Source organism: Micromesistius poutassou (assembly GCF_964030765.1).
Source record: "Micromesistius poutassou genome assembly, chromosome: 3".
NCBI lineage: Eukaryota > Metazoa > Chordata > Actinopteri > Gadiformes > Gadidae > Micromesistius > Micromesistius poutassou.
In genome coordinates, this window is record NC_140273.1 from 15,063,096 (window position 1) to 15,082,819 (window position 19,724).

Sequence of the window (19,724 nt, forward strand, 5' to 3'; positions counted from 1 at the left end):
GTGCACCAGGGGTTAGCCCACGCGTCCAGCACCCCCGGAACCGCCGGGATCACCTACTCCCTGGAGCCCGAGCCGGGGTTCCCCGCTCCTCCGTTCCGCGTCCACGCCCGGAGCGGCTGGCTGTACCTCTACCAGACGCTGGACTACGAGAGGGAGCCCGGGTACGGGTTCAGGGTGGTGGCCCGGGCCGGGGACACGGGCCCGGGTAACAACGACGACACCGGGAGCAGCGCCACGGCCAGCGTGAGGGTCCGGGTCCTGGACGCCAACGACAACGCGCCGGTGTTTGGGAGGGAGGTGTACTACTTCACGGCGTCGGAGGGCAGCGCGCCCCAGGGCCTGGTGGGGACCGTCAAGGCCACCGACCGGGACGCCCAGAAGAACGCCGAGCTGTCCTACATGCTGCTCTCTGACGGGAAGTACTTCCGTATTAACAGCAAAACAGGTAAGCAAATGTTAAATATAGTGAAAATATAGTGGTGGGTGTTATTGATGTGATGTGTGCAGGTTCATAGGTAAGATGTTGAATTGGTGGGTAATGTGTGTAAATATGTAAAAGACTGGTTAACGTAGAGACAAAAGAAAGGGACGGCAGTGGGATGTGTTGGCCACAAGAGGGCGCTAGAGAACTGCAGTACATGTTGATTAGCGATTCGTCTCGGATACAGCAGTCCTGCTATGTTAAAGAGGAACTTTTGGGGGGGAGACAGCATAGACAGTCTGGGCTGAAAAGCAGATCTTTTGGATTCATAGGACATTTGTTTTGTTTTTTCTCAACAATGTCTCAAACCACCTAAATACAACAAACATTAATATATGGTTAACTAAAAAGGCCAAACACACGAACTCCCAGAGGAAACCCCATGAAATATCCTAACAATCACTCTTCATGTGGGCCAGTGACCAGGGGCGGAGTGGGGCACTAAAAGCCACCGGGAGAATTCTGACCGGCCCAGCCCAGCCGACCGGGGGGGGGGGGAACGAGCGCTGTTACGCGGATGAGCGCTGTTACGGTCGCGATTGTTGATGGCCACTCCGCCCCTGCCGCTGACTATGTCCCAGCCTATGATAGCAAATGGATAGAGCTTGGCCTCTTGACCGTAACCACAACCTGACCCCTGACCTCCGTCCTTCACAGGGGAGATCATGAACTGGGCGGCTCTGGACCGAGAGCAGCACAGCCAGCACAGCCTGAAGGTGATGGTGAGCGACCACGGCCGGCCGCGGCTCAACGCCACCGCCGCCGTGCACGTCTCCGTCACCGACGTCAACGACAACCCGCCGCGCTTCACCCACCTGCCCTCCACCAAGGAGCTCAACGTTCAGGTAGGCCGTCGCTCACGCCTGATTGGTTACTCAACAGGCACAACCCGAGGGTCGTTCAGGTCAAGTCAAATGGTTATGGTGCACGCTGAATTAACACGTCGCTTTGTAAGCTTGGATTGACGATAGAGGCAGTTTAGTTTTAATCTGACTCAACTGTTCATTTGTTCATCTCCCCTTTATCTGAAGGATGTACAATTTGATTAGTTTAATCTAATCTAATCTGACGGACGTAAACCAAGGGTCCCCTCATAATATATTTCTATGGAGTTTTGTTATATTTTATTTATTGTTTGGATTATTATATTTGTAGATTTATATTATTTTAAAATGAACCTTGCCGGAAATATACTTTTTTGATTCTATGCTGTCATTTATTATTATTATTATCATATTTGATGTACTTAATGTACATTTGATGTATGCACATGTTAACTAATACAATAGCTACACAGCCACTCTTACCATAACATAGGCTGTAACTGGTGATGTCGTTGTGGCCCCTCCAGATGTGGGCGGGCCTGCCCCCAGGGTCTCTGGTGACCACCATGTTCGCCAAAGACCCAGATGCCGGAGAGAACGGCACGGTGACCTTCTCTTTAAGGACAGGTGAGAGGAGCGTTCAGGTTCAATCATTCATTAATATATTGATTTGTTTTCCCATACATTTCCTTGCATATTGTCTGCCACTAACTACTGAATTGTGTGTGTGTGTGTGTGTGTGTGTGTGTGTGTGTGTGTGTGTGTGTGTGTGTGTGTGTGTGTGTGTGTGTGTGTGTGTATGTGTGTGTGTGTGTGTGTGTGTGTGTCTGTGTGTGTGTGTGTGTGTCTGTGTGTGTCTGTGTGTGTGTGTGGGATGATCTAGAAGCAGCTGGGCTGGGAGTGTTTGAGATTGACGCTCAGAGTGGTGACATCACACTGAGGGCAGCATCTCTCCAGCCAATCGAGACACAGTACACCCTGGAGGTCATCGCTAAAGATGGAGGACCCAACTCTCTGGAGGAAGTCGCCATCGTTCATGTGCAGGTAGGTCACTTGTGTGTGTGTGTGTGTGTGTGTGTGTGTGTGTGGGTGTGTTCGTGTGTGTGTGGGTGTGTTCGTGTGGAAGTGCGGAAGTGTGGGTGCGTGTGTAGGTATGTGTGTTTGTGTGGGTGTGTGCGTATGTGTGTAGGTGTGTGTGTGCTGGCCGGGATACCTTCTAAGAAGTGAATGAAAAGATGATGCTTTGCCTTGTGTTAAAGAGTCATTTTCAGATACCATTTTAATTTATTATACTATTATTTTTAAGTAATTCAATTTATTAAAGATATTTTAATCATTTTATTTTATTTTATTATTTGTTTGTATTCAATAATTTATTGACATATGTTAATGTATAGATTTGCTCTCTATTTTATGTGAATTACTTAAATTAAATGTTGTATACATTTTATGTACTTGTGTTTAGTTATTATTTTGTATTTAATAGAAAAATAGTTTTATTTATATATATATTTTTTTTATATACATTTATTTTCCTATCATTAATCATTTGTTTCAAACCCCTCGTTCCTGTCCTGTCCAGGTCCACGGAGGAGCGTCTGTGTTCGACGGCTCTCAGCAGCAGCTCGCCCGCCGCCTCAGCGTGCGGGAGGACGCCACGCCCGCCGCCGCCGTCGGCTCGGCCGCCGTCCTCGCCGACGGCGCCGGCTTCCGGTACTCCATCGCCGAGGGCGACGGCAGCATCCACTTCGGCGTGGACCCCTCCTCCGGCGACGTCTACGTCAGCCAACCCCTGGACTACGAGTCCGCCGCGCAGTACTCCCTGGTGGTGCTCGCCCTGGAGGCGGAGCCCCGCCACCCCCCCGGCCTCACCGTGTCCGTGTTGGTCAGCGTCTCCCTGGAGGACGTCAACGACCACACGCCCTGGTTCCCCGACGACCTGGTCACGCTCGGCCTGAGGGAGGACGTCGCCGTGGGGACGCTGGTGTTTGCGTTCCACGCTAAGGACGCCGACGGCAGCCTGGGCAACAGCAACCTGCGCTACTCCCTGAGCCGCGACCGCTCTGATTCGCCGAGCGGGCCGTCGCCGCCCTTTCCCTTCGCCGTCGACCCCCGCACGGGGAGGCTGACCGTGGTGGCGCCTTTGGATCGCGAGGCCACGCCCAGCCTGGCCTTCACCGTCACCGCCTTCGACCGGGCGGAGGAGGAGGAGGAGGAGGGGGGGGGGAGGGCGGGGCCGGGACCGTGGGGGGAGCGGAGGCAGGCGTCTGTCACGGCGCAGGTCTTCCTGCTGGACGTCAACGACAACCGGCCGGTGCTGGTGTCTGCGGACGCGGTGCGGGTGGCGGAGGACGCGGAGGTGGGCGGTCTGCTCCATCACGTGGTGGCGCTGGACAGAGACCTGGGGGAGAACGGACGCGTCTCCTACAGCATCGTGGACGGGGACGACCGGGGGGTCTTCAGGCTGGAGGAGAACACCGGTACGGGGCGTCCGGTTGTCTGTGTTTTCTTTTGGTAGAGATGATCTTGGTGACGTTTATGTTATAAGATATTTGTGTACTACTGTATATGCGTTCATCCACTCATGGTGGAGGACCCTTGTCCAAAATAAGACTGTGGATCTAGAGCATGGCTCTATTGTAGACGGAACAGGCTGTTCACTGGCACTGTTTGGCCCAGATTTGAGGGAAGCAGGTCCTCAGAAAATCGTCCTATGGCTTACCATCTTTTCTTTGCAGTTAAAGCAGTTTACCAATTGGACAGAGATAGTTAACTTCCTTTCTTAGAAACCTCCAATTTTTGTAGTGGTTACTCCAATTTTTAATTGTGTGTCGTGAATTCGTCTCAGACTCAACTCGTCTGATGAATGACTTCATGTTAATCAGTAGGAATGGATTCCCTCCAACGGTTATTCATGTATGGACGTCCTCACAGGGTTCCTGTATCTGTCCTCTCCCCTGGACCACGAGGTCAGAGCCTCCCACCAGCTCATCATCTGGGCGGGGGATGGGGGCGTGCCCCGCCTCTCCTCCACCCAGACGCTCACGGTGCTGGTGGAGGACGTCAACGACCTGCCGCCTGTCTTCCAGCGGGAGGTGTACGTGGCCAGCGTGGCCGAGAACAGAAACCCCGGGGAGCCGGTGGTCAAGCTGACCGCCACCGACGGAGACTCAGGTAAGAGGAGAGGAGGAGGAGGAGAGGAGGATGATTATGATGGTGATGATGATGATGATGTGATGACTGAGGAGATGAGAGGAGGAGGTGGAGATGTTGGGTGTGTTGCTTTCTTATGAGAAAGAGGGGAGGAGAGAAGGGAGAGAGAGAGCAAGAGAGAGAGAGAAAGAAAGAAAGAAAGAGTGAAAGAGAGAGAGAGAGAGATTCTACAATGCAGTGATATGACTTAATATAATTATAAAATTATAATAGACATATTCGGTCAATAATGATGAGCTATATGATACATAACTATGTTTTGGGAGCATTTAATGAAGGGAAAGTGGTAATTTAATAAACTCAAGTCCTCCAGAAACCCCTAGATGGCAGCATCTAAATATTGTATTTAATGATTGCTCTTATTGGCTATTCTTCTTTTCATCCAAATGACAAGGTAATTGGAAACAGGGCATCATCTATTGGGTTACAATTCTGTGCCCCCAACCATGGATGGTAGGATATGATTGTTTGAGAGTAAGAAAAACACAGATGCTATAAACTGCATCATTAAACACATCATAATGGATCATATAACCTATAAAGTGAGTCATGTATAGTGGTGAGCCAAAAAATTCACCACAGTGATAACATACTTTTGGGAGTCACTAACAGGAGTAACAGTGCATCACAATGTGAACTCATCACTTTGCTCCGACACTTCCAGAGGTTTGCGGCACCTTCATGACCAGAAAACCCAAAACGTAGATTTCCCCTTCCTAAGGAGTTATGTCCATGTGCTGGCAGAGCTGTACATCACACCTCCAGAAGCCTGATCATATTGGCTAAGCCACCCGCTGATCTTGTTTATTTTAACACATCGTCCACCTCCTCCAAATCCCAAATCCCATGTCCTCTCCACCCGTTGACATTCTGAGTCCTGTCGGCACCTTGGGGTGTCGGTGTTGGTGGTGCTGGTGGTGGTAGGGGGTGGGGGATGAATGGTAAAGGGGGTCCTTACATCAGGAGTTTATCCGTACTAGGCGGACATTCTTGGGAGTTAGAATTGTCCAAAAACAGCAAAGTACACCACTGCTGGGAGATCTGAAAGGTCCTTTTTCGTGTGTGTGTGTGTGTGTGTGTGTGTGTGAGATGATTTCCATAATACAAACCATCTGTGGTAATAGGCCTGTGTTTTCATCTGTCCATTCAAATCGCCCTGTCTGGAAAGTGTGGCAGCAACCCCCCCCCCTCCGTTACCTCCGTCCTGCTCCATTATCATCTCTGTTTATTAGTTTTTGTTTTATTGACCGGAGATCTCAGAAGACGATGAGGTTCTGGCCTCGGTCTATCCAGAGCAGTCTGGTTCAATCTGAGGTAGGCGGCCCTGATGTGTGACTCCAGTGTCTCTGACAGCCGGGCCCATGTTACTCACATCCAACAGTGGAGCAGCAGTTGTTAATACGTCTCACTTTTCCGTCACTGATCATCTTCGGTTTATTTGCGATAAGACAATGAGAAAGAAAGGTTGTCAAAACATTTGTGTTCTGTAGACTATGCGCTCTTGTCTTTGATGTAAATCCACATGATGTGTATATCGTGGTATATTCACACATAAGTTTGATGGGCTTTTGTGCCTTTCTTTTTGACAAGTCGACCGATGGCTGTGTTTATCCGACGTGATTGTATGTTTTAGGTTAAAATGAAGTCAAAGCAGAAGAAAAGAAAAGACGGGAATGTTGTATGGGATGAATCCATGTTCCCTGCTAGCTTTGCATGTCAAGCTAACTGTAACCAGAACATGTAGTTTTTTGGATTCATGTGCCTTGTTTTCCCCCCACTAAACAACCTAAATCAAATCCCTAAAATGTACCCTTCATATCATTACATATCTCCTCTTCCGAAAGTTTTTTAAACGCAAAAAACACGTTTCACACCATTGTTCAAGAAACCAGCGCAGATCTGTTCAGTGTCTTCTGTAGAAGACTACCGCTCCGAGCTACTACTACACCCACCCAGGACGGACTGACAGGGGTGTAGCAGCTACGCTATAGCTACTACACCCCTGAAGGACTGACCGGGGTCGGGGTGGGGTGGGGTGGATATTTTACCAAACATTTGTGTGGAGGTCCTGTGAAAGTGGGCTGATCTAAACCACATGTATGGTTCACTGACAGCTGCTGGTTAATGGTTCACTTCACCGCCGTAGCACCGTCATGTGCGTTGCCCCTGTGCGTGTGCATCTGAGCACGTGTGTGTGTGTGTGTGTGTGTGTGTGTGTGTGTGTGTGTGTGTGTGTGTGTGTGTGTGTGTGTGTGTGTGTGTGTGTGTGTGTGTGTGTGTGTGTGTGTGTGTGTGTGTGTGTGTGTGTGTGCGTGCGTGCGTGCGTGCGTGCGTGCGTGCGTGCCCGCGTAAACTAGCTTTACCCAAACACCCCTACCTCCCATGGGTAAATATACACACATTTCAAGACGCAAGGTTGGCTTGTTTTGAACCCCCAACGCTGGATGGGTCGGCCAGGGGGGTGGGGTGGGGGGGGGGCGGGGGTCATATGGAAGCTCGGAGTCCTACGGTCACAGAAAAGGAGCCGTGCGTTTTCTGAGTGAGGTGCATACAAAGTGGGGGTCAACCCGGGGGTAATGCTGTGAAAACAGGGACCAGATTGAGCTACAGGAGGGCTTATAAACTGGCCTTCAGCCCTACAGCACAGGCCCCGGATAAATTACAACCTTTTTTTTCACCCTGACACGAGGTGAGAGATTATATCGGGATGATTTATTCTCCCGGTTCTGGTTTTAATCGGCCAATCAGATAAGGGCTTTGTAAGATTGACGAGGCTGTCAACATTGACTGACCTAATGAGGTGCAAAATGGCGACCTCGGAGTTTGGGTTTTTATTAATGCATGTTAAAGCTAACATTAAACGCCGTAAACGTCAAGCGAACTTAGCGTCGCCGACGGGATTGAGAAGGCGGCCCGGAGCGGGCGTCATGGAAACGCCTTGCCTAACTGTTGTCGACCGTGTGCAGACGTGACTGCTGCTAATCGCTTGGCCATTTGGCGGGGGACACTTTGAACAAAAGCGTCTTACATTACCACCAAGTGCATGCCTTCAGGGCCCGGGTGGCCCCCAGTGGGAATGGAACCCACCAACCCCTGGAAGTGTTAATGTTATGCTCGATCAAACAGACAACTGAATAGTTTGTTTTATTCATGTTACTGATTACTCAATGAGGAAAAAAAAGGAAAAAAAAATGAGGAAATACACAAATATCTACAATTTTAATAAAGTTGCATTGTTTTGTATGTTTGTCTTTGTGTGGCTTTGTGCTTTTTGTTTATGTGTATCTGTGTTTGACCCCCCCTGCTGACAGCGAGATCTCAACAGGTCTCTCCTTCAGTAAGTGTCAGTTCATTGATCCGCCCTATACAAACCCTCTCCTGCAGGAAAGAACGCAGAGGTGCGGTACAGTCTACTCCCCGGTCCCGGCTACGACCTCTTCAGCGTCCACCCTCAGACGGGCCAGGTGACCACCACCACCCAGCTGGACAGAGAGCAGCAGCAGCAGTTCACCCTCAGAGGTAACCTCCACCTACTAACCCCCCCAAACCCCACCCCCCATCCTCCATGAGCCAGAGGTAGCAGTAAAGCGCTACTTCAAAAATAATATATAGCCTAATTGTTAGCTTTTTTTTTTGTATAACAGCACTACTTTCTAAATGAAGTCATAATATTGTAGCTACTTCTAAGATATAGCTTGTTACTTGTGTTACTAAAACAACAACAGAGTGACACACAGTAAAGTGTAATACATGCAATAACGGCGCAGGGTTTGGATCTTGTGAAGGATGCTAACACGTCAGACTGTGGACATGTTGCTGATTAAACCCAGTGCAATCTTAGCTCTCTTGCCACTAGAATATCTTCCTCCTTACACCGTACAAACACTGTTGGACAAACTCAAAAACCGTAGCCGAATGTTAAATACGGTCCACCGCATCTTTCGACCATTTCTGTCTTTCATTACATATTTCCATGTCGGAATGTTCTTCAAAAGACCCAAAAGGGGGGAAAGAAAGTGATCCTGCTTCTTCTGTCCTTGGTTCTCCCCCCCCCACACACCTCTCCCCCCCCCCCCCCCCACCCCAGTGCGCCCCTCGTCTCCCTCCCTCTCGCTCACTCCTTCCGCAAATTTTTCCTCTCGTGAACATCAGCGAAATGTGTTCCTAAAAAGTGAGTTCCCCCCTCTCTCGCTCTCTCCTTCTCCCAGCTGGAGCCATAAAGTATTCAGAGCCCAACCTCTGTGCAAATGTAACACTGTTGACCAGATTGATTTATGTGGAGGAAACGCTACAGACGTTTTTAGGGGGAGGGCATAGCTATACGTCTAAACCTTCTGCAGTTCACTGGGCTATCTGCCCCCCCTTTGCTTTTTCCACAGTTTGTTTTCCCTCTCTGGGGCACGCCATTACAGTGAGAGTGTCCAGCAATATATTTCTAGGGATGAATTATTCTCAGATGTTCGTCTAATGATGCTTACGGAGGTCGGTGTTGTGCAATGATCAACAGTCATTTGTACGCATGAATGTTTATAGGGGGCACATCAGCCAGGAGAGAGAGAGAGAGAGAGCGAGGGAGAGAGCGAGAGAGAGAGAGAGAGAGAGAGAGAGAGAGAGAGAGAGAGAGAGAAGAAAGAGAGAGAGAGAGAGAGAGAGATTAAAGTAACTGCTTTCGACTCTAGTAGTCCACTGTGTTGATTTCCATTTGGTTGAGCATCAAATTTATCGCTGTTGCTTTTACCTTATTATTATTACATGCTTAACGTGGATGTGTTTCACGGAATAGTTGCTGAGCGCATAAAACATCACTTCACCTTGAGCCTCGAGTTCTGCTTTCCATGAGCCTGTAAAATGGAGCACTTTGCCTGCTGTTCTTAATGCAGCATTTATTAGTCTTCCAAACACGGCACGACACACTTAGTTTTTCTTCCAAATAAAAACCTCCTCACTGAAATTGTAATTCAGAACATAAATCATCTTGTAATATGGTGGCGTGCTACTTCATGTTAAATCTTGTGTGTCTTAGCCTCTGCTGTTGTACTATCTAATAATATTGTTAGATAGCCCCCACAACTTCTGCGCCTGGGACTCATATATCAACTTGTTCCAATCAGCGTCTCTACACACAGATCTTTTTATCATTTGTTATCGTTAATGTCAGGTTTCACAATGTATTATCATACCAAGAATTGATTGGTCAAAGATTGATGACCAACCAGTAAGATCTTGCAAAATACAACCAGTTGGTAATGCAGATCGTTAGTCGTTTTTTTTGATGACTCTTCACATCATCTAACCTTCATCTCCTTCGCTGTGCCTCCTCCTCCTCTTCTCTCCTCTCTCCTCCTCCTACTCCTCTTCTTCCTTGATCTCTCTCCTCATCATCCCCCCTCCTCCCCCTTCTCCTCTCCCATCATCCTCTCTTTCCTCCTCCTACTGCTCCTCCTCCTCTCTTCTCATCATCCTCTATCCTCCTCCTCCTCCTTCTCCTCCTTCCCCTCCTCTCTCTTCTTCATCATCATCCTCTCTCCACCTCCTCCTTTTCCTACTCCTCCTCTCTTCTCCTCCTTCTCCTCTCTTCATTATCCTCTCTCCTCCTCTTTCCTTCTCTTTCCTCCTCCTCGCTCCTCCTCATCCTCTCTCTTCATCCTCCTCCTTCTCCTCTCTCCTCATCATCCTTTCTCCTCCTCTCCTCTCCTCCTTCTCCTACTCCTCATCCTCCTTCCCCTCCTCTCTCTCCTCCTCCTCATCCTCCTTCTCTTTCTTCTCCTCTATTCTCCACCTCCTCCTTTTCCTCTTTCCTCCTCCTTCTCCTACTCCTCCTTTTCTCTCCTCCTCCTCCTCTCTTCTCTCTCCTCCTCCTCCGTCCCCTCTTCTCTCTCCTCCTCCTCCTCCTTCTCTTACTTCTCCTCTCTTCGCCACCTCCTCCTTCTCCTACTCCTCCTCTTCTCTCCTCCTCCTACTCCTCCTCCTCTCTCCTCCTCCTTCTCCTCTCTCCTCATTACCCTCTCTCCTCTCTCCTCATCATTCTCTCTCTACCTCCTCTCCTCCTCCTCCTCCTCCTCCTCCTCCTCCTCTCTTCTCTCTCCACCTCTCCTCCTCCTCCTCCTCCTCCTCCTCCTCCTCCTCCTCCTCCTCCTCCTCTCTTCTCTCTCCTCCTCCTCCTTCTCCTCCTCTCTTCTCTCTCCTCCTCCTCCTTCTCCTCCTCTCTCCTCCTCCTCCTCCTCCTCCTCTTCTCCCTCCACAGTCCTAGCCCGTGACGGTGGCTCTCCGGGCCTCTCCGGCACCACCACGGTGAAGTGCTCTGTGCTGGACGAGAACGACAACCCTCCCCACTTCGTGCAGTCCTCCTTCCAAGTCAGCCTGCCCGAGAACCTGCCCCCTGGGGTGCTGCACACCGGCCGGGCCTCAGACCCCGACCTGGGGGAGAACAGCACCATCCACTACTCCATAGACAGTAAGGAACCCCCTCCCCAACCTTCCCAGACCGACATACCTACTGGTGGGGTCGGTGGTGAGGATTCCACTCCCTTCCCATCATCATCGATCATTATATATTTTATATATATATATATATAAAAACATTTTTATGTATATTTTCATACCAAACTGCAAATGCTTAGTGTTTACCAAGGGGAACACAACACATCATGAACAAGAAATTATTAAAAATAATCATAAATCTCAATGAAATTTAATAGTCTAACAAAAAATCAATAAGACATTTAATGCAAAAAAAAAACATTACGTTTTTAAAACGAGTGCCAGATACTGCCGTCAGTGTCCTCATGTCCTGTGTCCTTGTGTCCTCTGTCCTCAGCAGGCGAAGAGTCCCGCGGCGGTCGCTTCACCGTGGACGCCGTCACCGGCGCGGTGAGCTCCACGGAGGTCCTGGACCGCGAGGAGCAGGGCTCCTACACCCTGACCCTCCGGGCCACCGATGGCGGGCCGCACCCCCGCAGCTCCACCACCCAGCTCCACCTGCGCCTGCTGGACCAGAACGACAACGGCCCCTCCTTCTCCAGGGACCACTACCACGCGGCCCTGGCCGAGGGTCTCCCCGCCGGCACGGCCGTCCTGGAGCTCAGGGCCACGGACCCGGACCAGGGCCCCAACGGGGAGGTGACCTACAGCCTGGAGGAGGACGGCAGCCAGGGGGCCTTCGCCGTGGACGGGGCCACGGGGGTGATCCGCACCACCCGGCCCCTGGACCGCGAGAGCCGGGCCCAGTACACCCTCCGGGCCCTGGCCACCGACGGGTGCGCGGTGGGGCCCCAGAGCGCGGAGGTGACGGTGACCGTGGAGGTGGAGGACGTGAACGACAACGCGCCGGCGTGCCCCCGGGACCCCGTCAACGCCTGGGTCGCCGCCACCAGGACCTGGCGGCCCGACCAGGTCCTCGCCACCGTGAGGGCCACGGACCTGGACCAGGGGGAGAACGGGACGGTGCGGTACGCGTGGTCGGAGGCGGAGGGGCTTTTCACGTTGAACGAGGCGTCGGGGGAGATCGGGCTGAGGCGGCCGCTGAGGGTCGGGTTCCCCGGGCGGAGGATGCATGTGCTGGCGGCGGACCGGGGAGAGCCGGCGCTCACCTCCACCTGCCTGGTGTTCGTCCATCTGAAGGGAGGCCTGGATGGACTGCTGTTTACCAAGAAGGTCTACAACGCCACCGTCATCGAGAACAGCAGAGCTGGTAGGATTGCTTTTTTTTTCTCTCGAGTATTTTCATCACGTTCAGCGATTGTTCTTCAGGGTTAATTGATCGGATGTTTAAATCATATGTTTCCCTCTCTTTAAAGGAACATTTGTTGCTAAAATCGAGGCTGTTGACCAGGCTAACAGTGGGCTCAGGATCGGATACAGCATTTTCAGTGGCAATGAGCATGACGTCTTCGCCATAAACGGAAACACAGGTAACCTATTTGAAACCTTACATTGTTATGCTCCCTTAACCAGCTCAAATAAGTGGGCTTAAATGACACACAAGGTTATCGCTAGCTAGGCATGCTTAGCATGTTAGATGTTAGTAAACACTCGAGGCGTGTTCACTTTCTCATTTGAATTGGATGGAGTACTGAACATGCCTCTTTTACTTTCCACATCGTTCACCAGACTTTTGCATTTCTTTGTTTATCAAACAATTGATCTCTACAAATCTCTGTTGTTCCTCCGTTGTCTGTATTTTGATTGGAATTGGATCAAAACAGTTGATTTTCGCCCGCCCTGATTGTCAAAGCCTGGTTTTGTTTGTTCAGTTGCTTCAGTTCTCTGTTTTGTTTTTGTTACATTTCATCCGTAACATATCCCCCTAAATCTCCCAAAGATCAAGCACACAGTGCGACGATAGACTGCTAAGGTTTTCGCTAAATAGTTGCGGTCGTGAAAATGTGGTCGACAGCCAATCTTGGAACCTTTTTCCTCCCTCCAGGTGAGATCACGGTGCAGAAGCCCCAAGGTCTGGACTTTGAGGAGGGCCGCCTAACCCAGCTGGTGGTGCTCGCTGACAGCGGGATGGAGACGTCCCACAGCCGGGTGGCCATCACCCTCAAGGACGTCAACGACAACGCCCCGCTGTTTGACTACGCCTACTACCGGACCGCCGTGTGGGAGGGGCAGGTGCACAACACCTACATCATGCAGGTACTAGCCTAAAAAGAACAAAGATGGTCGGCTGACCTCAGGAGCAGTTTCAATTGTAACCGGTTGCTGTTGCCAGTTCGATCCCCTGTTCCTCCTAGCAGTGTCGAGGTGTCCCTGAGCAAGACACCTAACCCTCACTGCTCTGACGAGCTGGCTGTCGCCTTGCATGGTTGACTCCGCCGTCGGTGCGTGAATCTGTGTATGAACCGTTGCAGGGCGATTTGGATAAATGCGTCTGCCCTAAAACGTAAATGTAAATTTAAGGTACCGCAGGGAAGGCTCTGTTTACCCTCATAACTCAAGTGTCTCCCAGGACCAAAGTCTTGAGTTATAGCCAAATGGAATGGCAGTTTATTGCGAGTCCAAGGCCATGGGCTACATTGGCAAAATGTGAGGGTAAGAGCTTTTTAACCAATTTGGCCATGCGTCCACACTAACCCAGATTTTTCCAACATGGATACATCTGAAAATGCGTTGTGATGTGATCCAGACGCTGGTAGGCGGCCAGAGATGTCTGGGCATGCACATGAGAAAAGGCAGAAATGCTGGTTTAGTGTGGTGAATAAACAGTGTTTTGAAAACTAATGTTAAGCGGTCGTAGTGTGAACACGTCCTGAAATGATCTCTCTTGGTTTGCTTGTTTGTTCTCTCGCAGGTGTTTGCGTCGGATGCCGACAGTGGTATGAACGGGTTGATTGAGTACTCCATCATGTCTGGGAACCAGAACAATGCGTTCATATTGGACCCTGCGCGTGGCATACTGGCTACTAACGTGTTACTAGACCGGGAGATAACACCTTTGTACAGGTATGATTCACTCCGATCCAATGCAAGCGGCAGGATAATGTAGTGGCTAGGGTGATGACTCCCAGACGAAAAGTACTGGGTTAGATTCCCCAAGGTCTGCAGCCTAACCTAGTCTGTACCTGCTCCATATGAGCTCTTATCTGAATTCACTGGAGCTTCACCTTTGTATTAAACTATCCTGAATGACAAAAGATGTTGATGAAACTGTAAAACATTCAAATACACTATTCATATTTTGCCACATTTTGAGTCATGATGATCTTTGTGTCTCCGGGCCTCAGCATGAATTCAACCCATTTCTCCCTGCTGCAGGCTGGTGGTTCAGGCCACAGACAGGGGGAGCCCTGCCCTCAGTGGCACCACCATCATCAGAGTCCAGGTGGTGGATGTCAACGACAACAGCCCCGCCATCCCGCCCATGAGGCCGGTCGTGGTGGCCGAGAGTAAGTGGCCACTACCGCCATGAAGTAAACATTCAAACAAAGAGTAAACCCTAGTTTTAGTAGCCCTTTTGATGCTGATGATGTGTTTTGATTCTTTTAGTTACTCAGCGGTGTTATTTATAACACAGGATGTTTTATAACACAGGATGATTTTTGTTGTTTTCTTTCATGCAGCTTTTTTGTGGTTGCTTCTATAGTGACTGATTGCTCTGTGTGTTCTGAGCCCCGTCTAAGTCGCTTTGGAGAAAGGCATCTGCTTAATGACTAACAGTAAATATGTCCTGCTTGCTCATTGCCCATATAACTAATTTCGGACATTCTCAATTATTGGCGAACAACAATCAAACTCGACGTGTCACGATCTCGTAGCGAATGACGTCCGACACGGATAAACAACATTGTGAACCTATGGCGTCTTCTCCAGATCTGCCCGTTGGCTACGTGGTTACCCAGGTGACGGCCAACGACGTGGACCTGGGCTCCACCATCAGCTACAGCTTCCTGGACCACGGCGACGGCGACTCCGGCTGCTTCGCCATTGACCGCTACAGCGGTGTGATCACGCTCACCCGGGCCCTGGACTACGAGGAGCGCACGGAGCACGTCCTGGCGGTCCTGGCCTCGGACACCCTGCACCAGACCACGGGGGAGGTGGTGGTCACGGTGCTGGACGTCAACGACAACGCTCCAGTTTTCGACCGGGCGTCCTATCAGGTATGGTTGTGAGCAAACGTCACTGAACCTCCCCCGCTTGATTTGTGTGAGTGTTTCTCGTTTCATGATCAAATATATTGTGTTGTCAAGTTGGTTCAAATATGTTTACGGGTTGCTCAGTGAGGCCGGTTGGTATGAGGCCGTTGGTCTCCCAGTCCGAAGGTTGTGGGTTCGAGTCCAGCTTTGGGTTGGCGTTCCATCATGTGATCACCATGGTGGGCTGCTGAATCAGTCGATTATGAAATGCTACGAAATGCTTGATGTTTGATATCTCATCCAGGCGCAGGCGTCGGAAGAAACTCCAGCCAACACCCTCATCACCACACTTTTAGCGACCGACCTGGACTCTGGGCTCAATGGGAAGGTCTCCTACAGGTTGCTGAACTCGCCTCCACTGAGCTTCGACATCCATCCCGACAACGGTAAGATCGCTGCACTGCCAGTCCAGCCGGTTCCCCAGCCGGCTCCCCAGCAGTCTGACGGGTGCGCTAAGTGCTCTCCATTCTTCCTGGTATCCGTCACGCAGGGCCCGAAGAGAGCTTGTGGTCTCGCGCTTTCAACAAATGCCCTGACAGGACCCAATGTGTTTTTTTTTTAATAGAGCCAAAAGAAACACAATGGTACATTTACATAAAACAAAGCATGCTTCATTGGTCTGCATCGTCCCCGTGCACATTACAAAATGTCTCATAACTGGGTTACTTGAGCCTGGTATTGAGTGCCTGTCTGGTAGGTTCCTTCTTATATCCCTCTTATATACTCAATCCATATACTCCATTTAAACCCATTTCCTTGGCACAGCAGACGTGGCTTGTGCCACGGAAAGGGTGCTTGCCAGTAGAGAGGGTTTTTTCTCGTTTGAGAGGCTCTGCACACAATTTGTAAGGACAAGCAGGGTGTAATTTTGCCAATTGCACAATTTCTACATTGTTCGTATCTTTACAGACCCAGGCAGCGGAATAATGATATAATTAGAGAGGTATGATGATCTTTATTGAGGCAAACAAACAAAAACACAACAATGTCTGTCTCCAGTTATAGGCATTTCTCTAGCTTAAACCCTTTTAACAAATAGTCAACAGTATTGAAAATCTATTGTATAACTATGTGAACATTTGTACTTTTATAAGATGTTTTACAAAATGGGTTTTGCTTTCAATTTTGTTCAAGCATATTTTGGCAATAGGCAATTATTTCGGAATGAATGCGTTTAAATATCCAGGATAATAAAAAACAAACTCTTTTACAGGATCTGTGTTCACGACCCAAAGCCCGAGGGACATTCCCCACAGCAGCCCCATCCAGCTCCTGGTGGAAGCCCGTGACGGCGGAGACCCTGCCCGCTGCACCATCACCTCCGTAGACGTGGTGGTGCTGGACGCCAACGACCACGCCCCGGCCTTCCATCAGGACACCTACACCGTCAGCGTACCCGAGGACACCCGTCCGGGCACCGCCTTACTCACCCTGTCCGCAGAGGACGCAGACCGGCCGACGGACAACACCCACTTGGACTTTCACATCGTCGAGGGCAACGAGGAGAGGCGGTTCTTCCTGGAGGTCGGAGCGCTACAGTCGGGCGGCCGGCCGGGCGCCGTCGGGAGACTCGTTTTGTGCGGCCCTTTGGATCGCGAGGCCCAAACGAGCTACACACTGACGATCAGGGCGACCGACCGCGGCGCGCCGCCGCTCAACGGCTCCACCGTCGTCGTGGTTACGGTGACGGACGTCAACGACAACGCCCCCTCGTTTGCGAACACGGCGTACCATTCCCAAGTCAGTGAGGACAGCTTGGCAGGTACGAGTCTGGTGCAGATCAGCGCTCGTGACCCTGACATGGGCGTCAATGGACTGGTGCGCTATGAGATCATCTCAGGGAACGGCAGGGGTCACCTCGGGCTGGATCCCAACTCTGGCGTGATATCGGTCAACGGCTCCCTCGATTACGAGGAAGAAAGTAAATACACACTCACCGTCCGGGCATCTGACGGGGGCACATCTGAAGACCGTAAAGTGGCCTTTGCGGTGGTTTACGTCACCGTGTTGGACGAGAACGACAACACCCCCTACTTCACGTTCCCCGCGGTGAACTGTTCCGTGTCCGAGAACCTTCCGGCCTTCAGCCCCGTCTGCTCCGTGTTCGCCATCGACAACGACTCGGGCGCCTACGGCCGGCTCTCCTACTCCGTCCTGTCCGCCTGCTTCACCGACTACGGCACCGGCAGCCCCGAGAGGAAGGAGGCCTTTGCCGTCGACTCGCTCACGGGGGACATCAGCACCCGGCAGACGTTTGACTACGAGCTGGAGAGGGACTTCTGCCTGGTGGTGGAGGCCCGGGACAAAGGGGGCAAGGCGGCCACGCTCAGGGTCGTGGTGGCCGTCACGGGAGTGGACGAGTTCAGCCCCGTCTTCACCCAGCGCCGGTACAACTTCCGGCTCCTGGAGGACGCCAAGCCCGGGCAGACGGTGGGCCAGGTGAGGGCCATGGACAGCGACGGCGGCGCGGACGGGACGGTGGAGTACTCCTTCGCCGAGCCGTTGGCGTTTTTCTCCATCGACAAAACGCTCGGCAGCGTCTTCGTGTCGGGCCCCGTCTATCGCCAGAGAGCCGGTCTCTCCGTTGAAGACACGGTGCAGGTGACCGTCACGGCGAGAAGCCCCAGACAGGACTCCCGGAGCGCCACGTGTCTGGTGTCCATCGACATCTCCAACTCGGCCGTGGCTCTGGCCGGTGCGCCTTTCGACGTCCGCACGGCCGGCCTGACCGTCTCGCTCCTGATCCTCCTGTTTCTTCTCTTCATTGTCGTGGGCTTGGCGCTCAGGTACAAGATGCGACAGGCCGCGATCAAAAAGGCTGCCGCCGTCGCGGCCAACCTCCACAACGACACCGGATCGTTCGATCTACCGAGTGATAGTCCACAAAACGCCATTAGTTTGCAGGAGTTATTAAGGGCCGACTGTGCATCGCGGGAAATCGATATTTCCAACCCGTGCAGACATTCAGACTCCAGTGGTCGCGGTTCAGCCGAAGGAGAGACGGCAGAAGACCAGGAGATCCAGTGGATCAACACGTTCCCTCACCGTCAAAGTCCCGGATCCCTACACAGCAAAGGAGAGTTCCTCAACCCAGACGATGATACCATGCATTCCCCATGCATCTCCTGCTATTCTATTGAGGCAGCCCCGGAGCATTTAGCCTGCCTAACCAGTGCGGGTCCATCTACGGCACTCGCCAGCGCAGAGAGCCTCCACCACTTTAAGGAGGAGGGAGGGGGCGAGGGGCTGCTCCGGACTGCCAGCAGGGTCAGGGAACTGGACCAAAGCATGAGGGTCAGAGGTCACATTCCTCTGCCCGAGCCCCGCGCTCCCCCCGGCTCACTGTCGTCTCTGGTGTGTCCAGAGGACCAGCAGCACAGCAGCTACGACTGGGACTACCTCACAGACTGGGAGCCCCGCTTCCAGACCCTGGCCTCCGTCTTCACCGACATCGCCCTGCTGCGTGACGAGGACCTCCAGGGGGTTGTGGGGGACGCGGCGGAGTCGGACGCGGGCCGCCTCATGTACCCGCCGCCGCTGATCACGGGCGTGGCCCAGCCCGGGATCAGGACCGTACCCCCGCGGATGCCAGGGCGCGTCCCGTCCCTGAGCAGGAGGCCCTCCTACCCTAAGTACTCGTACGCGCCCCTGGCGAGGAACACGGGACTCACGCCGTGCGCCATGATCCCCAGCTTCTCCCCGTCGCTGTCGCTGCTCACGGTGAGGACTCCCAACGCCTCCCCGGTGGTCTCTGAGACCGGGGTGGGGGGCATCAGGCTGCACTCTGGGCCCCACACTGCCAGCCTACTGGAGTCAGAGATACAGGTGTGAGGGGACTTGGATTTGTTGCTGAACTGATTTCGTGTTTCGAATTATCTATTTTCAACATTTTTTTAGAATTAGCCTTGGAGTAGTTAATTGTTTAACATTTGAATTACAGTTCTAATGTTTGATCCCTGTGATCACCTCAGTGCTTTATTGTGTTAAATCGTGAGACATGTTTTTTTGCTTTTATTTTTAGCCCCACAACATATCCGCTGGAGTTCATCTCCAAAGTGTCAAAGATTCAAAGCGGTTACTGTTCCGGTTGTTGACAAATATAAGTTGTTTGATTACTTAAATGGAGGCGATTTACCGCAAACACAACTTGCTTTGATAATAAAACTAATTTGGGGAAAAACCTAGTATCCTATTATGTAAAACCCCTAACCAGAAACAGATGTTTGAATATGCAATTAAATATGAACGGAATGTTGTAAACATGTTGGTATCTGCAGAAAATGAAACACTTCTTTATGCTTTCAAAAAGGAAAAATGTTCCTGAGTCGGTTTTTCGTCTTAATCGGGCCAGAAAAGCAGTTTGTGTGAGTGGCAAATCCTGTTTTAGAAATCTGCCTGCAGTATGGATTAAGACCTTGTTACCTTCGGCTCCCTCCCATAGCGTATTATGAGTGACTACTAGCACGGTGCATCATACAACTACTTCATCACTCACTTTCAACACATATGTTTAGGTTGCAATGTTGTGAGGACGAGCACCCAGCCTGCAGCTAGACAGGCAAGTCATTA

At 51.3% G+C, this 19,724-nt stretch overlaps 1 protein-coding gene across 1 annotated transcript; it reads left to right on the forward strand.

Annotated features, from left to right (window-relative positions):
* Positions 1-1,844: 1,844 nt before the first annotated feature.
* dchs2 (dachsous cadherin-related 2) lies at positions 1,845-18,986 on the forward strand (the record flags this gene model as incomplete). The annotated part of the gene is made up of 14 exons (XM_084465967.1): positions 1,845-1,932; positions 2,189-2,349; positions 2,888-3,785; positions 4,240-4,479; positions 7,903-8,037; positions 10,763-10,972; positions 11,336-12,208; positions 12,315-12,428; positions 12,944-13,155; positions 13,811-13,962; positions 14,275-14,405; positions 14,830-15,119; positions 15,400-15,541; positions 16,369-18,986. Exons 1-14 carry the CDS (start codon positions 1,872-1,874, stop codon positions 18,984-18,986), a joined length of 6,237 nt encoding a protein of 2,078 aa, XP_084322093.1. The 5' UTR covers positions 1,845-1,871.
* Positions 18,987-19,724: the final 738 nt, after the last annotated feature.